At 27.7% G+C, this 23,126-nt stretch overlaps 1 protein-coding gene across 1 annotated transcript; it reads right to left on the bottom strand.

Moving 5' to 3' along the window:
• Positions 1 to 6,326: 6,326 nt before the first annotated feature.
• On the bottom strand, positions 6,327 to 23,027 carry LOC107457154 (cathepsin L-like peptidase). The gene is made up of 9 exons (XM_021147875.4): positions 22,750 to 23,027; positions 19,995 to 20,087; positions 17,291 to 17,440; positions 15,129 to 15,275; positions 13,755 to 13,878; positions 11,759 to 11,859; positions 10,172 to 10,332; positions 9,633 to 9,743; positions 6,327 to 6,821 (listed from the first exon to the last, which is right to left on the bottom strand). Exons 2-9 carry the CDS (start codon positions 20,085 to 20,087, stop codon positions 6,725 to 6,727), a joined length of 984 nt encoding a protein of 327 aa, XP_021003534.2. The 5' UTR covers positions 22,750 to 23,027; the 3' UTR covers positions 6,327 to 6,724.
• Between the last annotated feature and the right edge of the window lie 99 nt (positions 23,028 to 23,126).

The following is a 23,126-nucleotide window of genomic DNA, read 5'->3' as shown; positions in this document are numbered from 1 at the left end:
GGTACCATTACTTGGTGCTACAATAGCTATTTATCAATTTAAATTTTCATTTTTCTGAAAAGAATTCTAAAAGAATTTATTTTAGAGATTAATTAATTGTTGTAAGACTTTGGTTTACAATTCTTTTTTTGATGGATCTACAGCACTCCATGCTTTCTTACAGAGAAAAAAAAGTATGGTCAGAACTACCAGAATATGTTAAAATTTACCATATTTCTGGCTCTATAGGAACGCCAAAATGCTCGCAATTTCGCCGACGCATTTTATTAATGATTTTGGTAGAATTAACAATGAAATAATGTTTTATAATGTGTGATAAAATTTGGTAAGTGTGCGAAATATTTCGAAATTTATTCCTCGGAGCATAGCATAAAACATTTTATTCAGTTATATTAACTTTTCAGTTTTGTATTTTTTACAAATGTGTGGTAATAAGGACTATAATATTGAAAATCTAAATTTCAGGTAAACCGTTATCATATTAACGGATAAATTATCAAATAAATGATTTGAATATCGTATATTTTGATTTTATTAACTAGGTATTTTTTAACCAGAAATGTTATTACAATTACCAGAACCATTCAACCAGTTATTACAATAACATTTTATCAGAATTTTTTACTCTGTGCAAGATGAAGGGTTTCTGAAACATGTTTAAGACGAAAAATTAAATAGGGGTGAGTATAGTTACTCTACCCTTTAATGTGGGGTAACTTATTTTTGCCATTTTAGAGCTCTGAATATTTAATTTATACTAAAAAGTTCAATTTGTTTAGTTTATGACTGCTGCCTAGCTTACAAGTTCAAGAAGAAAAAACTATAGCTGTCTGTATATTAATCTTTCTAATTTATGTAATTAAAATAACTTAAATGCTAATTAAAACTGTTTTGAACATTGAGAGTTAAAGAACCTAAGATATTTTTTGAAACAAAACAAACGTGTGTCTACTTATGTATTTTAGAGATAGAAATATGATGAACTAATGAAAGCAATTTTCTGACTTGTTATAATAAATAAAGAGTTTTCTAAATAAGATAATAAATAATAAATAAGAGTTAAAGAGTTCAATTAAAAAAGATAGTATTTAAAAGTTAATTTAATATATTTAATATTTCATTACCCATCAGTTATAAACATGAAGTTAATATAAAAACGAGATATTAGGATCCACAAATTTTGAAACTCGCAAAATGCAAATTTGAAACTGAAACTTCATTGAAAATTTGTCATGTACAATTCAAATCTCTTAACATTTTAATCATAAAAGTTAGCGTTTTGTCAAGCTTCAAATTTAATTTTTTTTTACTTTCTTTTAAAATATTATGAAAATACCCATTAGAAATAACACATTTAGCTTAACAAAAATTTTAAAATATTTTTAATAGGCTTCAATTTGATGAAAAAGTATTTTTACCTATTATTGAAGTTTCAAAAAAATAAGAGAATAAATTCAAGATGTGCAAAAAATGATTCACTTTTTTCTTTAACTAATGATTAATTTTTCTTTTGAAATTGTATAAATTACGTTTATCGTAATCTTTCGTATCGTATCGTATCGTATCGTATCGTGTCGTATCGTTTATCCTCAAAAGAACTACAGGCAAAAAACTTGAACCTTTTTAAATATAACAGCATAGTTCGTCTCCATGAAAGCAATCATTCTCAAATATTTGATCGAAATAAAATATTGGCACAAATTAAAATGCAGCTCCCGACCGTACAGTTCAACATTCCTATTATTTTCGTTTTTGATTATTACTTTCGCCTTTTTTTTCTTTTTTCTTTTCCTTTTTTTTTTTTTTTTTTTTTTTGTTGGTTTTTTTGGTCGGTTTTAATATTGTAATTATATCCCGTGAAAAAATTCTTCTATTTAAAATTGCGGAGATTCTGGATAAAATTAACTAGCCCTTCCCACAAAAGTTTTATTTCTTAAATAACTTTCTAACTTGTAGGATAATGAAATATCAATGAACTATAAGTGAGTATTTAATGCGTGTATAAAGTACCAAGAACAGGAATACCGAAAAGCCTTTGTACCCATAAAATATATATTTCGGCAGAATTTACCCTAAGAGTGACTTGCTCTGCTGTACTTATGAGATTAATTGACACATATGTTAGGACTAGATACCATTTTTACCTTTAACAAATGCATTGCTTCAAAAGAACATTTTAAATTATTTTATCTAACTTATCTTACGTGGCAGGCATTTTATTTCAACACCAGTTTACTCATAGAAAGATTGCAGGAGAACTAAAAATGAAGAAATTTAAGATTTGTATTAAGGTATTTTGTTCAAAACATTGCAACGATTATAAATATTATTTCATTTATTTATTTACTTTATTGAATTATTTATTTTATAAATCTGAAATTTATTCTCGGTTTTAGTAAACCGAGAAAAAAATGCCATCTGATTTGAAGCAAACCAGATAGCTTTTGTCAATTTCGGTTAATAATAAAACAGCAGCTTTCTAAGCTTATGGTTAGTCTGTATTTATCATAAAGTTATTGATTAAAAATATTTTAAACAAAAATTTAAATTAAATATTTGCAGCGTAAAAAAAACTAATCTATGCGTTGATTAGAGGTTTTGCTACTATAAAACGCTCTCAAGGCCGGGATAGCCTGGTTGGTAGGGCCCTTGTCCAAGAAGTCGTGGGTTCGACTCCCGCCAACCGAAGACTCCCCGTGTAGTAAATGGTGATTAATGCTCGCTAAATCTATCGGGTCACAAAGTCCTCTATGTTCCCATCACAAATCATACCTCTAGGGGTACTGATCAGAGAGTTCCCTTGTCTTCTGAATTGGGTTCAAGACTACAAGGCTACGGAGTTGAAAGTTAGTAGACGTAAACCCAAAATTGGGTCGGCTGTTCAACGACGGTTATAAAATAAAATATAAAACACTCTCACTATCTGCCACAAATGTTGCCATCGCTTTCTATGAATTTGAAGCAAAAAGCTATGTATTTCTATTTTTAATTAGACTTTTTTGTATTTTTTATTTCAGGTATTAGATAAGCTGCATAAAATTTTGATATTTTATTCAAAAAATTATTTATTTTATCTGATCTACAATTATTTTCTACTGATCTATATTTATTATTATGCCTTTCTAATGATGTCACCAAATCATGAGATACTTCGTCCTGATTTTCACACTAGTACTATTTTGAAGCGGAAAGAATACAATACCAACATATTCAAATTTGAAGAAATATACTTAATTATTAAGGAACATTGATAAGGATTCTAGGCGTTATTTTAAAGCACTGGGTCCTTATTTTAACTCACATATATATTAGCAAGATATTAACTATCTTGCTTCTACAACTTAGTATGTTACACTCTCAGAAAAATTGGCTAGAAATTAAAATCATAATGTTGGTACCTTGAACCCAAATATGGTGCAAATTTGCAGTATATTTGATACGGTGACAAATTGATCAGAGTTTCTGTTCACGATGAACCATGCTACCGTATGCTCAAGTTTAAGAAGTACTATAACATGGTTCAACTTGGCACTAAGGTTGCAGCAAATATGGACGATATTATGATTTAGACTGTTCCAAAATTTCTAACTGTATTTTAATTTTAATTTAATTATGGAAAAAAAATGTCTGCAGCAGGTTTCACCCAATACTATTTTTGCTTAGTTCATTCAACACAATAATAATTTAACAAATCTTAGAATGTTCACTTAAAAAATTTATTTTCCTCTAATTTCGTCATTGAAATAATTCAAAAACTATAACTAAACATCACATATATGAAGAAGAAAAAAAAGGGGAATCAGTATTTTTTATTCCAGTTTTTTAAAAGGTAAAACAATGAGGATGTAATTTGCACTGATATGGATAACACTGAAAATGCATTTATTTTGAAAAATAAACTGGATATGAAACGTCATAAATAAACGGTTTTAAAATATTTCAGTTTTTCAGAGGAATGAAATATTCAGGATTTCAAGACGACCTCGCGTATTTAAAAGACATTAATCCGAGGTCAAAATTCATTCAACATTGTTCGCTTTTGTAACAGGAAGTTGTTTTCTCGTAAAACAAATACAATTTAAATTAGACTCTTCATCATGATTACTGGTGCGAGAAAACATTCGCCTCTGACCCATATTTCATTTCTAATTATCTAAAAGAATGGAGATCGTATATTTTACATCGATAAATTGTCATGTGATATTGAGTGATCGTTTAATTACTCATTCTTTTTCTTCCTCTTCATTATAAGATCTTTTAATTATCTTTCTAATCAGAAAATTCTGGAAAACACATAAAATTTTATGTACTGCAACTATTGTGTAAGATTATTTGAATCATTATTCTTTTTTTGCAAATCAAATGATAATTATATGACACTTAAATGTTGGATTTTTAATTTAGTATTTTTTATATTTGATGCTTATTCGTTGAAGGAATAGTTTGAAAAATATAAACGTTTAAAAAAAGTATTATAGCTACCAAATTTTCTTATAAAATTTATAAAATAAAAATTTCACAACTAATTTGATATAAAAAAATTATTGAGTTTCTTGTAACTGTTTACAAATAATCTTAGGATTATTTTCAATTTTTATGTAATGAAGTCTGCATAATATGGACTGAGCCAAATATTAAAATATGGATGCATAAAGTAGTCTTTGCTTTCTCATTCACGATAATGATAAAGATTTACTATAATTCTAAATTTAGACAATAATTTGGATTAAGTGTTATATTTTTATTATCGAATAAAAATAAGTGACTAACTGGTTACGCAATCCATTGTATTTAACAAAAAAGGCTTTAAAGTTTGATCAATTTTAAAAGTATTAGGGGGACCGGAAAGTAATGTCGTTTCGGCGCATTAAATATTCGTTAGTCTTAAAAACCAATTAATTTTTTTCAATCCATTTCGATTCATTTTCAAACAGGCATTGAAAGATTGTTGCGAATGAGGGTGAAATGAAATCTTGATAACAAATATCAAATGCATCGAAACGACATTACTTTCCGGTCCCCCTAATAATTTATAATTTAACCTGATTTATATCTGGAAATTTAACACAATTTAAACCATTTTTTTATTAAGTTTAGTAGAAAAATCCAATCCAAATCAAAATTTCATTAATTATTTTTTTTTAAATTTGATATTTTTCATTGTTTTAGAGAATTAAAACAGCGTTATCTTCCATGGAAAAATAATATTTTCTCAAACTGGGTTTTATATTGGGTATATTCTTGAGAAGGAGAGGAACCACAATTATCTTGACAAGTTAGGTATAGTATCTAGAGTTTATTTTTCTTAATTGATACAGATCAAACTCAATTCGATGGGACTAAACATTTAGAAGTCATAAAGGTTCCGTGCACTAAAATTGCAGTTTCAGCCTATTAAAAAATATAAAAAATTATATCTTATTCGTCTAGATAGGATTATTTGAGTTCCGTCCCTATATAATAGAAGCAATATAGTGGGAGCATAGCGTCGAATAGGAACCATTTTTAACCAAAATCTATCAAAAAAAATCAGAATATAAGCACATGTTATAATGTATTTATTTATTTTTATTTTCCTATTTATTTATATATTTATTTTTTTGCATTACCAATTAGTCTAAGTTTTGCTAGCAGTGAAACCTTATGACATTAAATGCTTATTCCTTTCCTTTGATTACAATACAAAGAATACAAAGGAAAATCATGGTTTTCAATTTGTTAAAGAAATGGTAGGTGATAGAAATATTTCTCTATTTTTAATCAAATCAGCATTAAAAAACCCATCAGAATCGGCTGTTGTTTTCGATGCAGGCTTGTCTAATTTGTTGAAGAAATTACAAATTATTTGTGCTACTAACTAAAAATAAATAATAATTAATGAAGTCTGCAATATTTTTACTTAATACAATAAAAATAGTTTCAATTCATTTAAAAATTATTATTTATTATTAAAAATTAGCATTTATTTGCTGCCATTAAAAAAAACTCCATGTTCATTTCATCCTTAAAAGACTAAAATTGCAAATGAAATGCGTGCTGTAACGAGTTAAATATAATCGATATACTTTAAAAGAATTTTTTTTTAAATATAATATGCCCAGCCTAAATGCTTAAAATTCAGGATGAATTACTTACATTTTTGAAATTCACTTTCTTCATTTATTTTATTTTCATTTTTTAAAAAAAAGGAGCATAATATACCGTAGCGGCAAAATTTTTTTGTGATCTTTTAAAATTAAGAAATATATACGAAAGAGAAACGAAATTTTTCTGAGTACGGCATTTTTTTTAAAAAAAAAATTTTTATAAACAAAATGAAATACAAATGACACAATCAATGTTTTCTTTATTCAATTATACATTTAATACTATACATATATTACACTACTATTCCCACAACTCCAAATCTCTAACTCATTTTTGGCAACAAGAGTATTAATTAAAATGAATTTCATATATGAACAATTTTATACTTGATAAAAAAATTAAACATATTCAACTGAAAGCGAAATAAGCTCATTATCAATTCCTTATATTTATTCTACTTGAATTCCTTTTTATCATCTGAAATATTAAAATGCAGTTTTAGCTTATCGGCATTACAGATAAATTGATAAACTTAATTATAATGAGCTAAATGAGCTTTTATCAAAAAAAATAATGAATGAGTAATGTATATGAATAAATTAGTTATGTGACACACTTGATGTAATCTAAACTTCCTTCAAACTAAAGGATAACTAGCCATCATCGAGATACCGCACAGATTCTTATTTCTTCTCATCCTGATGTAACCTTTTTCACCCCAAAAAGGACCCCAACTGCAAAATAATAACAGTAATAATTTGAATATTGTGTAAAATATCTTGTATGTCGTAGTGACCACACTTAATATACATTTTAGTCAGAAAATGAATAAAATAAATAAATAAAAATTAAATATGTATATACTCATTAGGGATTGCAAATTGATGTCTAAAAAAATTGCTTTTACCTCCATTAAAATCTAATGAATCATGATTGGAGCAGAGAGGATTAAAAAACAACATAACTAGTTTGATATTTAGATCGAATTTACAAGTGCTTTTAATGATTCGCTTCAAACCTCTAATCAAATTCATTCACCGATCAAACAGGTTTTGGATGATTTTAATCTTTCTTTCCTCAATAGTTATTCTTTATATTTTCATGAAGCTCTTATTTTTTGTTCCTTAAATATTAATTTGCATCTTTAACGCGTATATAATTTAAAATTCTTTTTTGTTTCTCAAGAATAACAATATATATGAAAGGTAGTAGTTATAGGATGCCCCATATTACAAACTAATACTTTCGATGATATATAAAATATGTAATACAAGTATTTTTGTTTCTAAATATTTTTAAATTAATGAAATAACAAAGACAATTAAGACAAAACAAATTTAAAAATCAAAGAATTTGATGGTTTAGTATAAGTTAACGCTTTTATGTTTTTCATAAAACTTGCAATATGAGAGATAGGTATGTTCCGTTTTTTATCATTAGCTCTCAGAAGCGAGGAATTTTTTTTTATTATGTTATTTTATTAGAAAATAGATGGGCATACAGTATTTTAATGTTACTATTTTTCAATAAGTCAAATTCTTCTTCAAAAATAAACCAAATTGCAATGAACAAAAAATTTAAGGATAACTTATAACATAAAGATTAGAAAACATGAATAAATTTACTAAAATAGTACCATGTTAAATAATTAATCTCAAGAAACTGAAGCGGTAAGATATTACCGGATTGAAAGCTTCATTCACTTCAAAAATATACAAATATGAAATAAATGAAAATGCGCCTATTTTTGAAGCGGTTGAAATATGTAAACTGTTATTTCATATTTATGTATTTTTAAAGCGAATGAAGTTTTCAATTAAGTAGTACCTAGCTATTAAAAATTTTATTTTAGAAAATAAGAGCACAAAATTCAGTAGCTAGTCTTATAAAACCTCTTATTAAAACAAAATACACTAGTGCAGGCGTTGCCAAACTTTTTTGATCATCGACCCCTACATAATTTTTCGAAATCTCCATCGACCCCCATAAAAGCAATTTTCTGCTAATTAAAATAAAACTCTATTAGATACTGTGTTTTTACATTTATTTTATGATTTTGAACATTTAAAGTAATAGTACATAGTGTAACAATAGTTTTATGAAAACTATATTAATGTTGAAATATAAGTACCTTAACGTTTATGAAATAATAAGTAATTATAAGTAAGTAGAAATAATAAGTAAAGTAACTACGGATTTATTGCTCCTTAATCAATGCCTAGTGTTTTTTTTTTTTTTTTTTTTTTTGCAAGGTTCGTTATATTGGGTTCAAAATTGGTCAATTTTAATCTTAAATCCCCTCGAAACTCCACATTTAATTTATTTCTGTTCTTAGTTAAGATTGAATTTACGTGACTGAAACCGGTTTCAACCATATAGGAACTTGGAAATGCTATCATAAATGGCTGAGCTATTTCGTAAGGTTTTACATATTTTTGCATTATATTTATATTTGTCCAAAATTTGCTTATTGTTAAATTTTTAAAAAGCGTCTTTGCTTCAAATCCCCATAATAATTCAGCAAGCTCATCTTGCAGGTTGATGTCCACGCTTTCAACTTGAGCAGAAAATGGCACAATATCAGGGATGTCAATGTTTTGCAAATCAACAAAACGCAGCTTAAAATCGTCGCTCAATTTTTGAAGATTACCTGTATATATTTCCAAGTCTTCTTCTTTTATTTCTAATTGTCACATATCTGAAAAATACTGATAATCCTTCAACCAATTGACCCCCTGGCTCAGATCGACCCCCGCTTATGTTAAATAGACCCCTGGGGGTCTATATAGACCACTTTGGCGACCTCTGCACTAGTGTAAGAAATTAAGAGAGTTTGCAGATTGGGCAATTATCTCTAGAACTACTGAACCGATTTCAATGAAATTTGATATGTACATACAGTGATACAATGCAAAACAAATAACTGTTCAACAATTGCAATACACACTCATGATCGTGCGCAATACTCGTTGAAGTCGGAAGGCGCTTACAGAATAAGCAAAACAAAAATAGGTTAATATGGAATATGGTCCCCAATTAGAGATATACATGCCTTGCAGTGTGATTTCATACTTGAAATAAGGCAGTTTATCATTTCCTGTGGCAATTGACCTACATTGTCTTGCGACAATTTCATACCTTCCGATTCCAACTAGTGTTACGCGCGATCATGCACGTGTATTACAATATTTGAATGGTTATTTGCTTTGTATTGTATCAATATATGTACACATCAAATTTCATTAAAATTATTCCAGTAGTTCTAGAGACGACCAACCAAGTTTGCAAATTCTCGTAATTCCTTACCAATTCCTTACCATTCTCTCTTAATTCCTTACTATTCTCTTATTCTCTTAATTCCTCTCTTAATTCTCTTATTTCCTTAATTCTTCCAGTGTAATTTCATCTTGCGTTACTTAACTAATGTTTTTTTAAGCTAGATTATTTGTACAAGCTCATATCACTATAATAAAAACAGTTTTTTTTGTCCAAATTCATAAAGTAACAAAAAAAATATTATATATGAGACAAAAAGGACTTAATACCTGTTTTTAACCAGCCAGTAATCTAATCCATTTTCAGTTCCAAAGCCAACTATCAGTACTCCATGAGTTAAATTATAAGGATCGCAATTCTTGACATCATAAACTCCACCTCTAAAAATTAAAATTATAGTCATTCAGTGTTACTTACAAGTTTCAATTCAAGAGCTTTTCATTGACATTAGCGAGTAATTTAGAGTTTTAAAACTTGGGTCTGCAATTACACTTGTTTAAATATACGAATGTTTTATAAGGCATGCAGGATAAAAATGAAAATAAAATAAAATATATTGTCTTAAGTTACTTATCAATGAAGGCAATTAAAGCGAAAAATAAGAATTCTACATTTTGCTTATGTTTATTGGTGATAGGGTAACCGAAGATTACAAGAAAGTGTACATTTACGGCTGAAATCCTTTATTGGTAATTATAAAAGTGCAAACAATTATTCAGAATCATTGTTAGGAAATGAAGTTTAGAATAGTTTTAAAAGTTTCTTGATATTTTTTTAAGAGTCTTAAAGGAAAATCAAATGTTCATACTTGTAATAATTAAATCCATAGCCTTCAGAATTTATTGCTACTGATACTGGACCAACAGTTGAAACAGCTTTCATTAGAGCATCTTCATCGAGACTTTTAATATCTACCCAACCAGATAAAGTTGCACCAACATTTTTCTTCATAAAGTGACATTTACCTAACTGAAATCATTGATAAAAACTTTTAATTACAAGTGAAAATTTTTTAATTCTAAAAATCAATAATGCTAAGTAAACTTAAGAAAAATTTTAAAATACAATTAGCATTGCTGTAAAAAATTGCGTGCATCAATGTAACAATTGTTGACTGTTACAATTACATGTTAAAATTGACTCCTATTTTATGTATCCCAATTAATTAAATTATTAATTAATTGGGTAAAGTGTCTCAGAACTCTTAAAAGTACTCAAGAACACATAACTTTTCAATGTACTACATCTTCTTATAAGTAGAATAAACTTGAATCCAATGCTTTTAGGTAATGAAAATGCACTGTGGAAATTATGGTGTATTGTTGCCACCATTTTTGGTGTTGAGGTAAACTAAAATTTTTATAGTGCATTGTGGTTAGATTTTTTATTCACGTTTTCACTGTTATAGTTTTATTCATTCATGTATTTTTTTGTTTGTTTGTTTGCTTACTAACTACACTTATTTTCATGCGAATTAGAATTAAATTAATGTCTGTATTGCAAAAACATTTCATTCAAGCAACAAGTATATTTTACGTAATATATTCGCACTAATTCTATCAAAAGATTGCTATTTTGTCAATTTTATATACTTTTTTGCACCCGATAACTACAGTTCTGAGCTTAAATGTTATATATATACCAAAATCTTTGCGTGTACAATTTCTCAAAAACTATTTACATAATTTTTTAATATTTTACAGAAATGCTGATTTCCTGTAAACAGCTGAAAGATCTTGACGACACCTGTCTTGCTGTACAATTTTTTCTTTTACGTTACAACTCCTTCGTTTCGATTTCAGAAATATCGCTACAAAATTATGCTAGACCAGCTAACTTAAGACACTTTTATTTTTTATCTGCCTGTGAACATGCAAGTTAAGGTAAGAAAGACAAGTAACTAACACGTGGTATAAATGACAATTCGACTCTGTTCGATGGCGTCTCTTCAATAGATTTGCTTGAGCCGTGGTGGCTCAGGTGATGCAGCATACGCCTTCCAATAAGGTGAACCGGGTTCGAGTCCCAGCAATAGCTGGTTGGTACGAATTCCGCACCCGACTGGAACCGACCTCATTTCTGACATAAAATATCCTCAGTAATACACAGATCATGGGTTAGAGTACCCTTGCCGTCAGGCTAACCGTCGGAGGTTTTCATGGTTTTCCTCTCTATGCAACGCGAATGCGGGTTAGTTCCATCAAAAGTACACCACGAGGCCAAATTTCTTCCAATACTTGATCCAGGAGTTCCCTTGTCTTCTGGATTTACAAGGGTGTGGAGTTGAACATTGGTAGTCGTAAACCCAAAATTGGGTCGGCTATTCAATGACGGTTATAAAATAGAATAGAGTTGCTTCTAATTAAATTCCAATCCTTGTAATTGCTTAACTTACTTTTCCTGTATAAGGATATGAATCTTCAGTATCTATTCCATGATTGATTTTGATGTAGGCAAAGGCTGAGTCAATCATACCTCCATTACAACCATGGTTTCCTGAAACAGCATACATTTTTACATTTAATAAAGAATAATAAGAGTAGAATTATAACGAAGCGTGAATATACTATATTACACCTATGAATATTAGAATTTATCCACAAATAAAATCTTTTACAGCTTATATAGTAATACATGTTATAATCTTATGCAAAAATCTGATCTCAAAATTAATTTTATAGTGACGCTTTTAGAAAATAATTTCTTGTTAAAGACAAGTATAAATGATTTTTTAAGTTAAATTGTTTGAAACAATTTTTTCCAAAATTATCATAAGTTACTCATTATATCTCTCAGAATTCTATTGAAACAAGGTGCACCATTGATAGTGATTTTTCTTATTGATCAACTAGCTTCAATCTTATTTCTTTCAATTACGAAATTTAAATAGTTAGAAACTAAATTATAAAGAAAAGATACAGATATAAAAACTAGCATTTCGATTCAATAACTTTTTAACTGTAGGGTCACTTTTTAATTGCAGGTTTTCATCATGATACCTTAGAGCATGGTGGAAAAATCAATAATTCAGTTAAATTTACTCTTTTAGTTTTGTATTTTTTTACTAAATCTGTGGTAATAAGAACTGTAACTTTCATTATCAGAATTTCCAGTATACCGTTATCATATGAACGGAAAGATTATCAAATGAATGGATTGAATGCCGTATATTTTGGTTTTATTAACCAGAATTATGTAAAATATATGTATTTAACAGAAATGTCATTACCATACAGATTTGTGATTTTAAAAGAATTTTTTTCTCAGAGCAGTGATTTTAATCTTGTCTCTTTATAGTTTAAACGTTCATTTCCTAATCGATTTCCCTACATGATTCATTTTTGCAAAGGTTATAGAATCTAGAGTAAAATATTTTCTTCATAGAAAAAGGTCAATTTAAAAAATAAAATTCTTCATAATTAATGAAAATCAGTCATGTAAGCTTTAATGTTGCATTCTATATCACTTGTTGGTCATTGTTATTTGTATAAAGATACTGATAAGGATAAGGAGTAATTTGTATTGGTATGAATGCAATTTATCTTTCCAACTTTGATGCATAAGAATACTTTAAAATAAACAAGAAAAATAGTTCTTTTGCTTAAATGCACGCTTTTCTGATACAAACTTCCTTTAACCCCTTCCTTCTCGCTCCCGTGAAAATGACGGGGTGAGGTTTCGCCCTCTATTTCTCCCTCCCGTGAAATTTCCGGGCTGGAGTGTTCAGCAGTAACGCGCCAATAAGAATAAAATAACTAATTTCTTTTGCCCAAAAAACATTTTATTTCTCGTTTTACACACCAGATGGCAGTACCAGGATATTTTTAAGGTAATTGTAGATAGTTAGTTTATTTTGAACTAGATGTCAGCACTAATCAAATACGTGTATTTGGCAAAATAGGCACTTTTATGACAGTTTTCTTGAAAATTAACCGATCGTTAAGGGGTTAAACATTGCACATTTTAGTTACGATATTACTCTTCTAGCAAGTTTGAATGTTAGTAAGAGGGAGAAGATATTTAATTTAATGAAGTGAAATGTTTTTGACAAATAACAAATTAAACAATCAATGTCTAAACGTGATAACTTGCTAATTATGCTCTAGTTATTTTTGTGAACATTTTGAAAATAGTTGCTAAGTTTCCATAAGTTTTAAAAAATTTTATTGTAGTTTCTCTCTGAACGATTTTCACTTTAAAAAAATCACAAAAGAAATCAATGAATTAAAATGAATCGTAAATTACAATTCGTTTAATTTCTTAACAAAATTTATAAAAAAATAATACAATGGACGTAATTAAAATAATTATAATTCAGTTAAAATTATTAATTAAACATCATAAATAGTAAAAAAAAAACATGAATAGTAAAATATGAATAGTAAGCTTACCTTCCTCTCCTGCACAATCCACGAGATTTTGTTCACTTAAAGAAAGTAATTTTCCAGTTGCCCTTTTGTGTTGACCTTCTAAGGATCCAACTGCAGTAAATGCCCAACAAGATCCACATTGTCCCTGTAATAGTTATGAAAAAATTGCATTTGCAATTAAAATATTTGATTTCATAAAAGTTAAATTTTCTTTTTCTAAAACTTCTAAAAAAGGCAATACGTAATCTGCATGAAATTATTACAGACACAAAATAATTTTTACCCATTTAGATATCGCTTTGTTAAAACTATAATAATTTAAAAATTCTTCCAAAAATTTGTAAATTGACATTCTAAAAATAATTTTCAAAAACACGTGCTTGAAAATGTGCTCAACGCCAAGTTGTCAATGCTTCAAGCATATTTTAGTTTTAAGTGATGAAAAATTGTAAATTCGAAAATCATTTGGATGAAAGTGTATGGAATATTTGAATGGTAACAAAAAAAAGCCAGATGTGACTATACTGTGCCTAAAACAACAAGTATTAAGTATTCAAACTAACAAAACTAAAATAGAGCTAATAATTTTATTTCGCACAAAAAGAAATAAAAAGGAAGAAATATCACAAGGTGTATGTCAGTCATGAAAGTTGCGTTTATTTAAAGAAAGAGGTGAAATTTCTTATATGATTAAACATAAAGCATAGGTATAATTATACGTTTTTATAACTATAACTATATTATTACCGTCGTTGAACAGCCGACCTAATTTTGGGTTTATAACTACTAATGTTCTACTTCGTATCGTTGTAATTTTGAACCCTATCTGGAAGACAAGGAAACTCCTGGATCAAACATTGGGAAAAATTTGCCTTGGTAGAGGACTTTTTGATGAAACTAACCAGCATTTGTGCTGCATGGAGAGCAAAATCACGAAAATCTCCCAGGGTTAGCGTGACGGCAAGGGGACTCAAACCTATGATCCGTCTACCATTGAGGATATTTTATGTCAGAAATGTGGTCGGTGCCAGTCGGGTGCGGAATTCGTACCAACCAGCCATTGCTGGGATTCAAACCCGGTTCATCTCATTGGAAGACGAACGCTTTATCCCCTGAGCCACCACGGCTCTATAACTATAGAAAAATTTTAAATTTTTTTCAGTTTTTAGCAGTAATTTTACATTATATTGTCTACATTACATTTTCATTTTATTTTTATGACATGCCCTATAACATGCATTTTAGATTTATCAATCAGTATGATTATATTTACAGACAATATAACTATGGTTTTAGTACCGAAACATTTTTGTTTTTACTTTTTATAATGGTTTTTACTTCTTATAATAGACTTGATTTTTAAACCATTGTTTGAAAAAAATTAAAAAATCTTACCTGATCTTTCACTTCAGTTACAAATCCTTTTTCTCTCCAGTCAATAGATTTTGGATAGACAACATTTTCGGGAGCAAGGAAAGTTGAGTATGATTTTGTCATATTATTTATTTTCAATCCGTTTAAACTGCTGTACTCATGTGGAAACTGTAAGGAATTACAATATACTCAAAAAGCATTTACTGACCTACAATACATTATTAATAAATATTTTCTGTCATCAGATTTATTTTTCGATGAACTTGATATTTTGAAGAAGGAAAAAAAAATTGCCATTACGGATCAGCAAGGTTATAATGATAAATAATATGTGATGGCATAAATTTTTCTTCATTTTCTTTTGTTTTTTTGTTAAAATTCTGAATTCTGAATTATAAATTCTTCTTTAAATTCTGAATAAAAAAGCAGATACGAAAATAAAACTGCGAAATTTTTGAGCGTAACAAACCAAAATAGACGTTGCGCGTAAAGGGTAAGTACAGAAAATGTGCAAGCAGTACATGAATAGACTGCCTCTTCAAAAAACTTGCACTTGATTCTCTAAGCCAGCAATAAACTGTTTAACAACAGTCAATTTTTAAAGAACAGTCTCCTATTCAATAACAGTCTAAACTGTCGATCGTGAGCTGCCAGTAACTCGCGGTATCTTCTTCGGTAGATCGCATCAAAACTCCAGTTGGCTTACCTTGATTACTCCACATAGCTGATAAGACAAATGTAAGATTTAAAAAAAAAAATAATGAATAAAAATAAAAATACAAAAAAAATACTAACTCGGTAGTTCCTTTAGTTGGGAGCTCACAGTAGGATTAAAAAAAACGTTACGGTAGCTCAGAAGCTTCATAAGTTTAACAACCACTGAGTTACGTCAAGCGCTCAGGTATCATAATTTTGATCTAGTTGCGCTTGTATAATTTTGTTCTAGTTGCGCTTGTATAATTTTGATCTAGTTGCGCTTGTATGTCATTTTGATTTATGTTGTTAAGTTAACTTTCAAACAATTCCATGGCTGGCAACAGCATTTTTTTATTTTTAAGTTGTTTATTTTTATTTCATTTAGAATGTGTTCTTTTTTAGCGAAATGTTTTTTAACCTAACAGAATTCTTTGCCGACTGTTATCTCTATATATGAAGAAAATAAAGTAAATATTTTAGTGTTGTGAAAAGAATCCTATTTAGTTGTACAAAGTACTACACACTGCTCTAAAATATCCCACTTTCATACGGCATATTTCATGTTAATCAATATCTTCCATTCTAATAATTGAATATTTTAGGGTAAACTATTTAAAACTTTTCATGTTCCATTTTCAATAGTTATTTCAAACTTTTTTCAATTCAAATTTCACAAAAAATTTTAATTATTTCAATATTGAAATGAATAAAAGTGGAATATGACATAAATTATTTATTATACGTACAGTCTTATACCTAAAAAATGAGGTTTTTAGTCTGAATACTAGCTCAATTCATTTTTGATATTTCCATGAAATAAATTATATTTCACATATTTATTAAAAAGGATTCGAAAATTCCAAATCAAGACCAAATTCCAGTCATGTAGTTTTTCTCGTTAAAAAAATTTTATGTATAGTTTAAAAAAGTGTTTTGAACTTGAACTGATAGGTTATGAATTTTGTAGATTAAGTTATGAATTTAGTTAATAATGATTAAGTTATGAATTTAGTAGCATTCATTAAATTTGGTTTATTAAACTAACGGTACGAATCTTATTTCAATTATAAAATAAAAAAATAAGATAAAATAAATATTTTCAATTAATTTCGAGAATTATAGTTTAAAATTGCTTTGCTTCTTACGCATAATATTATTCAATTGTATTGCAAAACTAAGTAGGAAGTTTAATAAAAAATGAAAAATATAGAATATAGACCAAATGTATCCAGGAATTGATAGGCTATCTAACTTTTAAAAATCGTGATCAAAATTATAGTTTGAAAAAAAGTAATTCAGTCTGTTTTTAAAATAAACTGCCTCACATGAGGAAAAATAACCTACTATACATTTTAATTATCGCTATATCTTACAAATAAGATAAAAAAGACACAATAATTTTAAAAGTTTTTGATTCATTGAGACCCATATAATAAAATAAACCTTTATAAATATGTATACAAAATTGGGGAATAAAAATGCTATACCTTGTCTGTGAGATGGTTGACTCCAAGTCTGAATGAATGTAAGTTCAAATCAGCTTCTAAGTTATGTTTTTGAATATTTGCAACATTTACTTCCCAAATGTAACGCCTAGTGCCTTCCTCCAAGCTGTTATAGGTTTTATTAAATAATTTCTGAAAGAAAAATTTCTAATAAATTAATGATTTCAATTATTTCAGTAGAAATTTAAAACTTAAGTTTATAGCTATTTAATTTGAAACGAATTTCAAGTTTGGCAGAATCAAACTCGATGAAAACGGCCGCACTTGAGGAATGGTCCTGAAAGGCAATAGGTGGCCCGTTTTAGTGACCATTGCATAAACTTATATTTTAAAAGAAAACCTTTTCTTGCAGACTTACTGCAGAATTTTAGACATTCAACATTTAATTAATGAATGTAATAAATTATAATTACAGGGATTTATTCCATAAGAAATTGTTAACATTGAGACATTAAATTTGTTTAATCTACTTAATCATTAATGTCATGTAGCAAACCTCGACATTAACGGTAGTCCGTTGATCCAAGACCGATAAAATTGACTTGGACCACCATAAAATAATTATCAGTGGACTGCCTGACAGCAATCGATCTAAAGCGATGGTATGCTGTTTCGATTTTTGGTTTAATGTTTTAGTTTCTGTTTTGCCATTGAATAGTATATTTCATTAGTATTATTGTGACATTACACATTCTCTAAACTGTAATTTTTTATTTAGATTTACTTTATCAACTTTTCAAAAAAAATTCTAGTGGAGTTGAAAATTCTAATGGACTAGTAAAAACGTGTACTGATAAGTATTATCTTTCTTTTACTGGTCCTTCAGACCAGTGACTAATTACCCTTGCATGTGAAACCTTGACTATGACATAGTATTGAAATAAAAATAAAATAAAGAAATACTTAAAAACATACTTGTAATCTTGTATATAGAATCATATGAAAATAAAGTCTTAAATCTTATCAGCATTTGTTTCTGATACCAGAAATCTATTTTCCTTCATTCATAAACAAAATTGTTTGACCTATCAAGTTTGAACTATGCGTCAGCTCAATATAAAGAAAATTTATATTAATAGCTGCTCTATGCTTTACAAAGTAGCATTCTAAGAGAGCAAGAAAAAAAGAAAATACAGTTATTCATTATTGTCTTTAACTTTGTTTTTTCTTTCAGAGGAAATAAATGAAAGAGAAAATTTTTTATAGAAAGTGAACACGGCTTGGTTACGTTCAAAATAGGACAAAATTTCAAAACTATATTTGACTACATCCTAATTATTCAAAAAGTGTTTTTGCACGGCTGCATTTTTGGATTTCTATTTTTAACTTTTTTGGTTTTTTATTAAACTCATTCCTGTGGTAGGAATCAATATAAAGTTTCATAGAAATTAAATTATTTTGAAAAACAATCCGCAATTTTCAAACAAACTTCACCAAATAGAGGAGGTGATGAAATGGTATATATTGGAAAAACCTATTACGAAAGTTAAAATTAATTACTTGCAGAAAGTTTTTTAGTTGAGATTTTGTGTTCATTTTATCTAAGTCTGGCTAGCGAATATCGAAATTGAAGACGTATACAAAACCGATCGTTCATAGTTCAGACAAAGAATCCCGAGTTAAAAAATAAATAAGTAAATAAAAAGAAATTAAACTTCCTCGTCATACTACAGACTGAACAGAGATCTGTCTTCCAGATCCTCACGGAACTAAGAAATAAGTTGAACATTTGCTTGAAAGCTGACCTCTGACGAACATTCATGCTTTAACTGAAAGCACAAGGCAGTCAATGTAAAGAGTAACAATAGAGTTTTCAAATTTAATTATCAATGTTTTCAGTTTTCACAGAAAAATGCTAGAAAGATAATAATATGAAAATAAATATGGAATCCTGTTTTAATTATTTTCCTTCAAATATCTTCTGTTCTTTTTGAAAAAAAATTGTCAATATTTAGGGGAAGGGGCAATAGGGGACATCTCAACATCTAGAAGGAGGTGATAGGCCGAAAAAGGCTATGAACCACTGGTATAAAGCTGTCTATCGTTTATATTTACTTTTCAGTTTTGCATTTTTTTACCAAATATGTGATAATAAGAATAATAATTTTGAAAACCGGAATTTCCGGTAAACCGTTCCATATAAATGGAAAAATTACCAAAAGAATGGTTCAAATACAGTATATTTTTCTTTTATTTATCAGTATTATTGTTTGTTTGATTTTTTTCACCAGAAATGTCTTTACCATACAGTACGATAATTTTACCAGATGTTCTTTCTTCATGAAGAATTTCAGAAAAATGATAAAAAAAATTGATTTTTGAATACATATATATATATATATATATATATATATATATATATATATATATATATATATATATATATATATATATATATATATATATATATATGTATATATATATATTTCTCCTATGTATAATGATATAATTCTTTCTGTATAATAAAGAATTGAAAGTTAAGTTTTGTCGCTTTTGTTGACTTTTCCTTTGCACCGCAGAATAATGATTAATCAGATTTTAGTAACATTTGCGGTACAAGCAAGTTTTTTGTAACATTTAACAGGTGCAAGTAATTTTTTATAATTTTCAATAGGAATTTCAAATGCAATTATCGAAGTTGATTATTAACATACATACTGCATACTAAAAAATAGTGCATTTGTACCTTGTAAGCATTCCATAGATGATCAAAGTCTTGTTGAAATGGAGCGGCAAATACACAAGTAAATAATATCAGCAGAAGAATAGAGCGAATCATCTAAAATAAAAATTGCATTTTAAGAAATTATACTATACTAATCAAGAATCTAGAAAATAATATTGAAAAAAAAAATTATGTAATAAAGTAAAAATTAATATTTATAGTATAATGATTAATGAAGTACTTTTAATAATTTTTTTTATGTCCATAATTTTTAAGTCGAAATACATAATCAAAAACTTTCAATATAAGTAGTTGCGAGGTTGCAATTCTTTTTTGACATGTCGTAGTATTTATTTATAATTTTATTGATTCAATACTTTTGTCTCCTAGTAGTTTAAATTATAAAATGAGGGAAAACTTTTTTTCCGCTATAAAACTGCAACCGTATTTTTCATAAGACATTCATAATTTAAACAACTTCAGGAGTTTTCCTAGTGTAGTGACTGAAAAAGCTGTTTTTTCTTCTTCTTTTTTTTTGGGGGGGGGAGGAAAGAGATTATTTGTAAGAAATATATTCGGTATATATTCTTTGTATGTAATAAAATGTAAAACGTTAATGTAAACAGGGGAATTGATTTTTTTTTCTGTTAAACATGGATATTAAGAGCGAGTGATCCCAGTCCTCATATTTCTTCTGTTCTTTTTCATCAGGCTTAGTTTATAACACTATGTGATTTGTTACTTTGTGTACGTAGTACCATTCAGTTTGATGCAATTTAGACTAGTTTAACTCATATCGAAATTAAACCTTTCTGGCTTATTTTTCAAAGGATAAAGATTTTCTAGATGGTTTTTCGTTTATTTTTTTCAGATTTATGAGTAAGTTAAGGGTTGTGTTCAAAATACATGACCCTGTCAATTTAAAGTGTAATAGATAAAAGTTTTGAAATTAAATTTAGAGTAGATAGTTGAAAGATAAGTTTTTGTGTTAAAATTAAATATTTATGGTAAAGAAATTGGATTTATACAAAAACTTGTTATAAAAACTCTAGCTTGTTTGTTAGAGTTGCGTATATTTTTCTTTAAACCAATCAGTTTTAATTTTAATCATTTTTGGTTGCAGGAAGTCATTTCCAAACTCCAATTTTTCGAGTTTGTTTTTTCATTTTTATTTTTGATTCTTTTATTTAATACGCTAAGAAAGGAAAACATTAATTTTCCGTCTTTTGACAAATGAATTTCTAAATATTTACAAAAGAGTGATAGCTTTGATTCTGTTTTGCTGTACTTTAACAGTTCCAATAAACTAAATTTTTGACAGTTATAATACCTAAAAGACAAACTAAGTCTACAAAACAATAAAAATCACGCATTTTACATGACAGCAAAATGAGTACTTTTACTGTTTTTTCTTTTGATTTCTAAGGCCTTTTGAAGACAAATATGAACTGTAGAATTTTAGATTTTGTAATATCTACAACTCTTTTAGTTAATTCCTTAAAATTATTCAAAAAACGTATCAATTGGGTTATAATTTTCCTTAAAAAAACTAAACTAACTTAAATTTGATACCCAGTATGGCTTAAATCCGACAACTGCTTGAGTCGGAAAGAATCTTACTTTATTATGATTTTTATGACTAGAAATAGTCTTCAAAAATATTATTTTTATTATGGTTTTTTCATCATATTTTTTTTATTATAGATTATAAAGTGTTACAATCAATGCAAAATTTTTCTTGAATATGCTTTGAAATCGGATGTTGTTGAGATTATTCTATGAAATGTATATTACCAATAATGCTCATACCAGAGTTAGGCCAAATGTAATTAATTACAAATAATCAATTATTTCTAATCATGATTACAAAATTTAGTTACAATTTTAATCATGATCATAATTAATTATTATTTCGAATAATTTTGCAATCCTAATTATAAAAATCGTTTAACTAAGGTTACGCGTAGAAATGACTATGACTTACTATAACATGTATTTATAATTACATGAAATTTTAAATGCATGCAATCATGCAATCATAATTAATCGTAATCGCAGTACATTTTACCCAATTTTGACGCACTCATAACTAATTTGAAAACTCCGATCAGAAACCATGAAAAAATAAAATTGATTGAAATTTTAAACTTTTCAGGGCTATTGTCATCCTGATGAATTAATAAACATAACAAAATATAAGAATTTTCACCATAAAAATTCCCTTACAGTTAATATGCCTAATTCTAGCTAAAACTTTTAGTACCAGTTATGCCTACTTAAAGTAAAATATAATATTAAATTGTTGCAGTGTCTTATCCTGGTTAATAACATTTTTAGAGGTTAAATTAATTTCAAAAAGTGTTGAATTCGAGCTCTTAGAGCCTAATATAAAATTTTAAATAAAAAAAGCACAATGAATGAAAATAAAATTGCTAAGTTCCGTTGCTTCTCTATGTTTTAGAAACAAAATATTTTTTTCTTAGTTTTACATACTAACTAGTTTTTACAGTAATTAGCTTTCAAATTAAGCTTCTTGAAATGCAAAAATAATATTTTCAGCACATTTCTACAAAAATATCTAAATGTAAAACGTGTCAATATTAATATTACATTAGTATTAGATCGGCCAATCATTCTCAATTATCTCTAATCTACTAATCATTGATTGCTTCAATTTAATATAATATTACTCTATTTTATATTGAAATTGTTTAATTTACTCATCACTTATATCTATATAATGGTTTTAGAAAAACAAATAAAATAAATTACATACTTTTTAAATGTGAATCCTGCTTTATTGCCGAATGTAATAAAATATCGAACTGAAAAAAGATTTGAATGAGCACCACTTTCCTTATATATCTTTTCAGAAGTATTAGCAAACTGTCTCTGCCAAAATCATGTGAGTATGAAGAATCTACCTATTTCTAGTACTAGTTGTTTATCAATAGACTGAGTAATACAATAGATATATAGGGGTCAAACAAAAGCACGTGGGAAAACAGCGAATATTCGCTTGACCAAGATAAAATTTGGACTGATAACTATGACTCGCATTTTCTCGCGTTTCCTATATTTGTACATAAAATTAACCGATAAAGGAATTGTTTGAAAACAAAAATACAGCTTTAAAAACAGATAAAACTTGTT

The sequence above is a fragment of the Parasteatoda tepidariorum genome, chromosome 11 (genome assembly GCF_982258835.1).
Source record: "Parasteatoda tepidariorum strain Cologne lab strain chromosome 11, Ptep-v5.0, whole genome shotgun sequence".
NCBI lineage: Eukaryota > Metazoa > Arthropoda > Arachnida > Araneae > Theridiidae > Parasteatoda > Parasteatoda tepidariorum.
The sequence above is the reverse complement of the archived record's forward strand: the minus strand, read 5'-3'. Positions and strand labels throughout refer to the sequence as shown.

Coding starts and splice junctions, on each gene's coding strand:
- LOC107457154 (XM_021147875.4), bottom strand. CDS start 20,087: ATGATTCGCTCTATTCTTCTGCTGATATTATTTACTTGTGTATTTGCC. Junction 17,441..19,994: donor ATCTATGGAATGCTTACAAG/GTACAAATGCAC, acceptor TTTTTCTTTCAG/AAATTATTTAATAAAACCTA. Junction 6,822..9,632: donor TACTGGCTGGTTAAAAACAG/GTATTAAGTCCT, acceptor ATTATTTTGCAG/TTGGGGTCCTTTTTGGGGTG.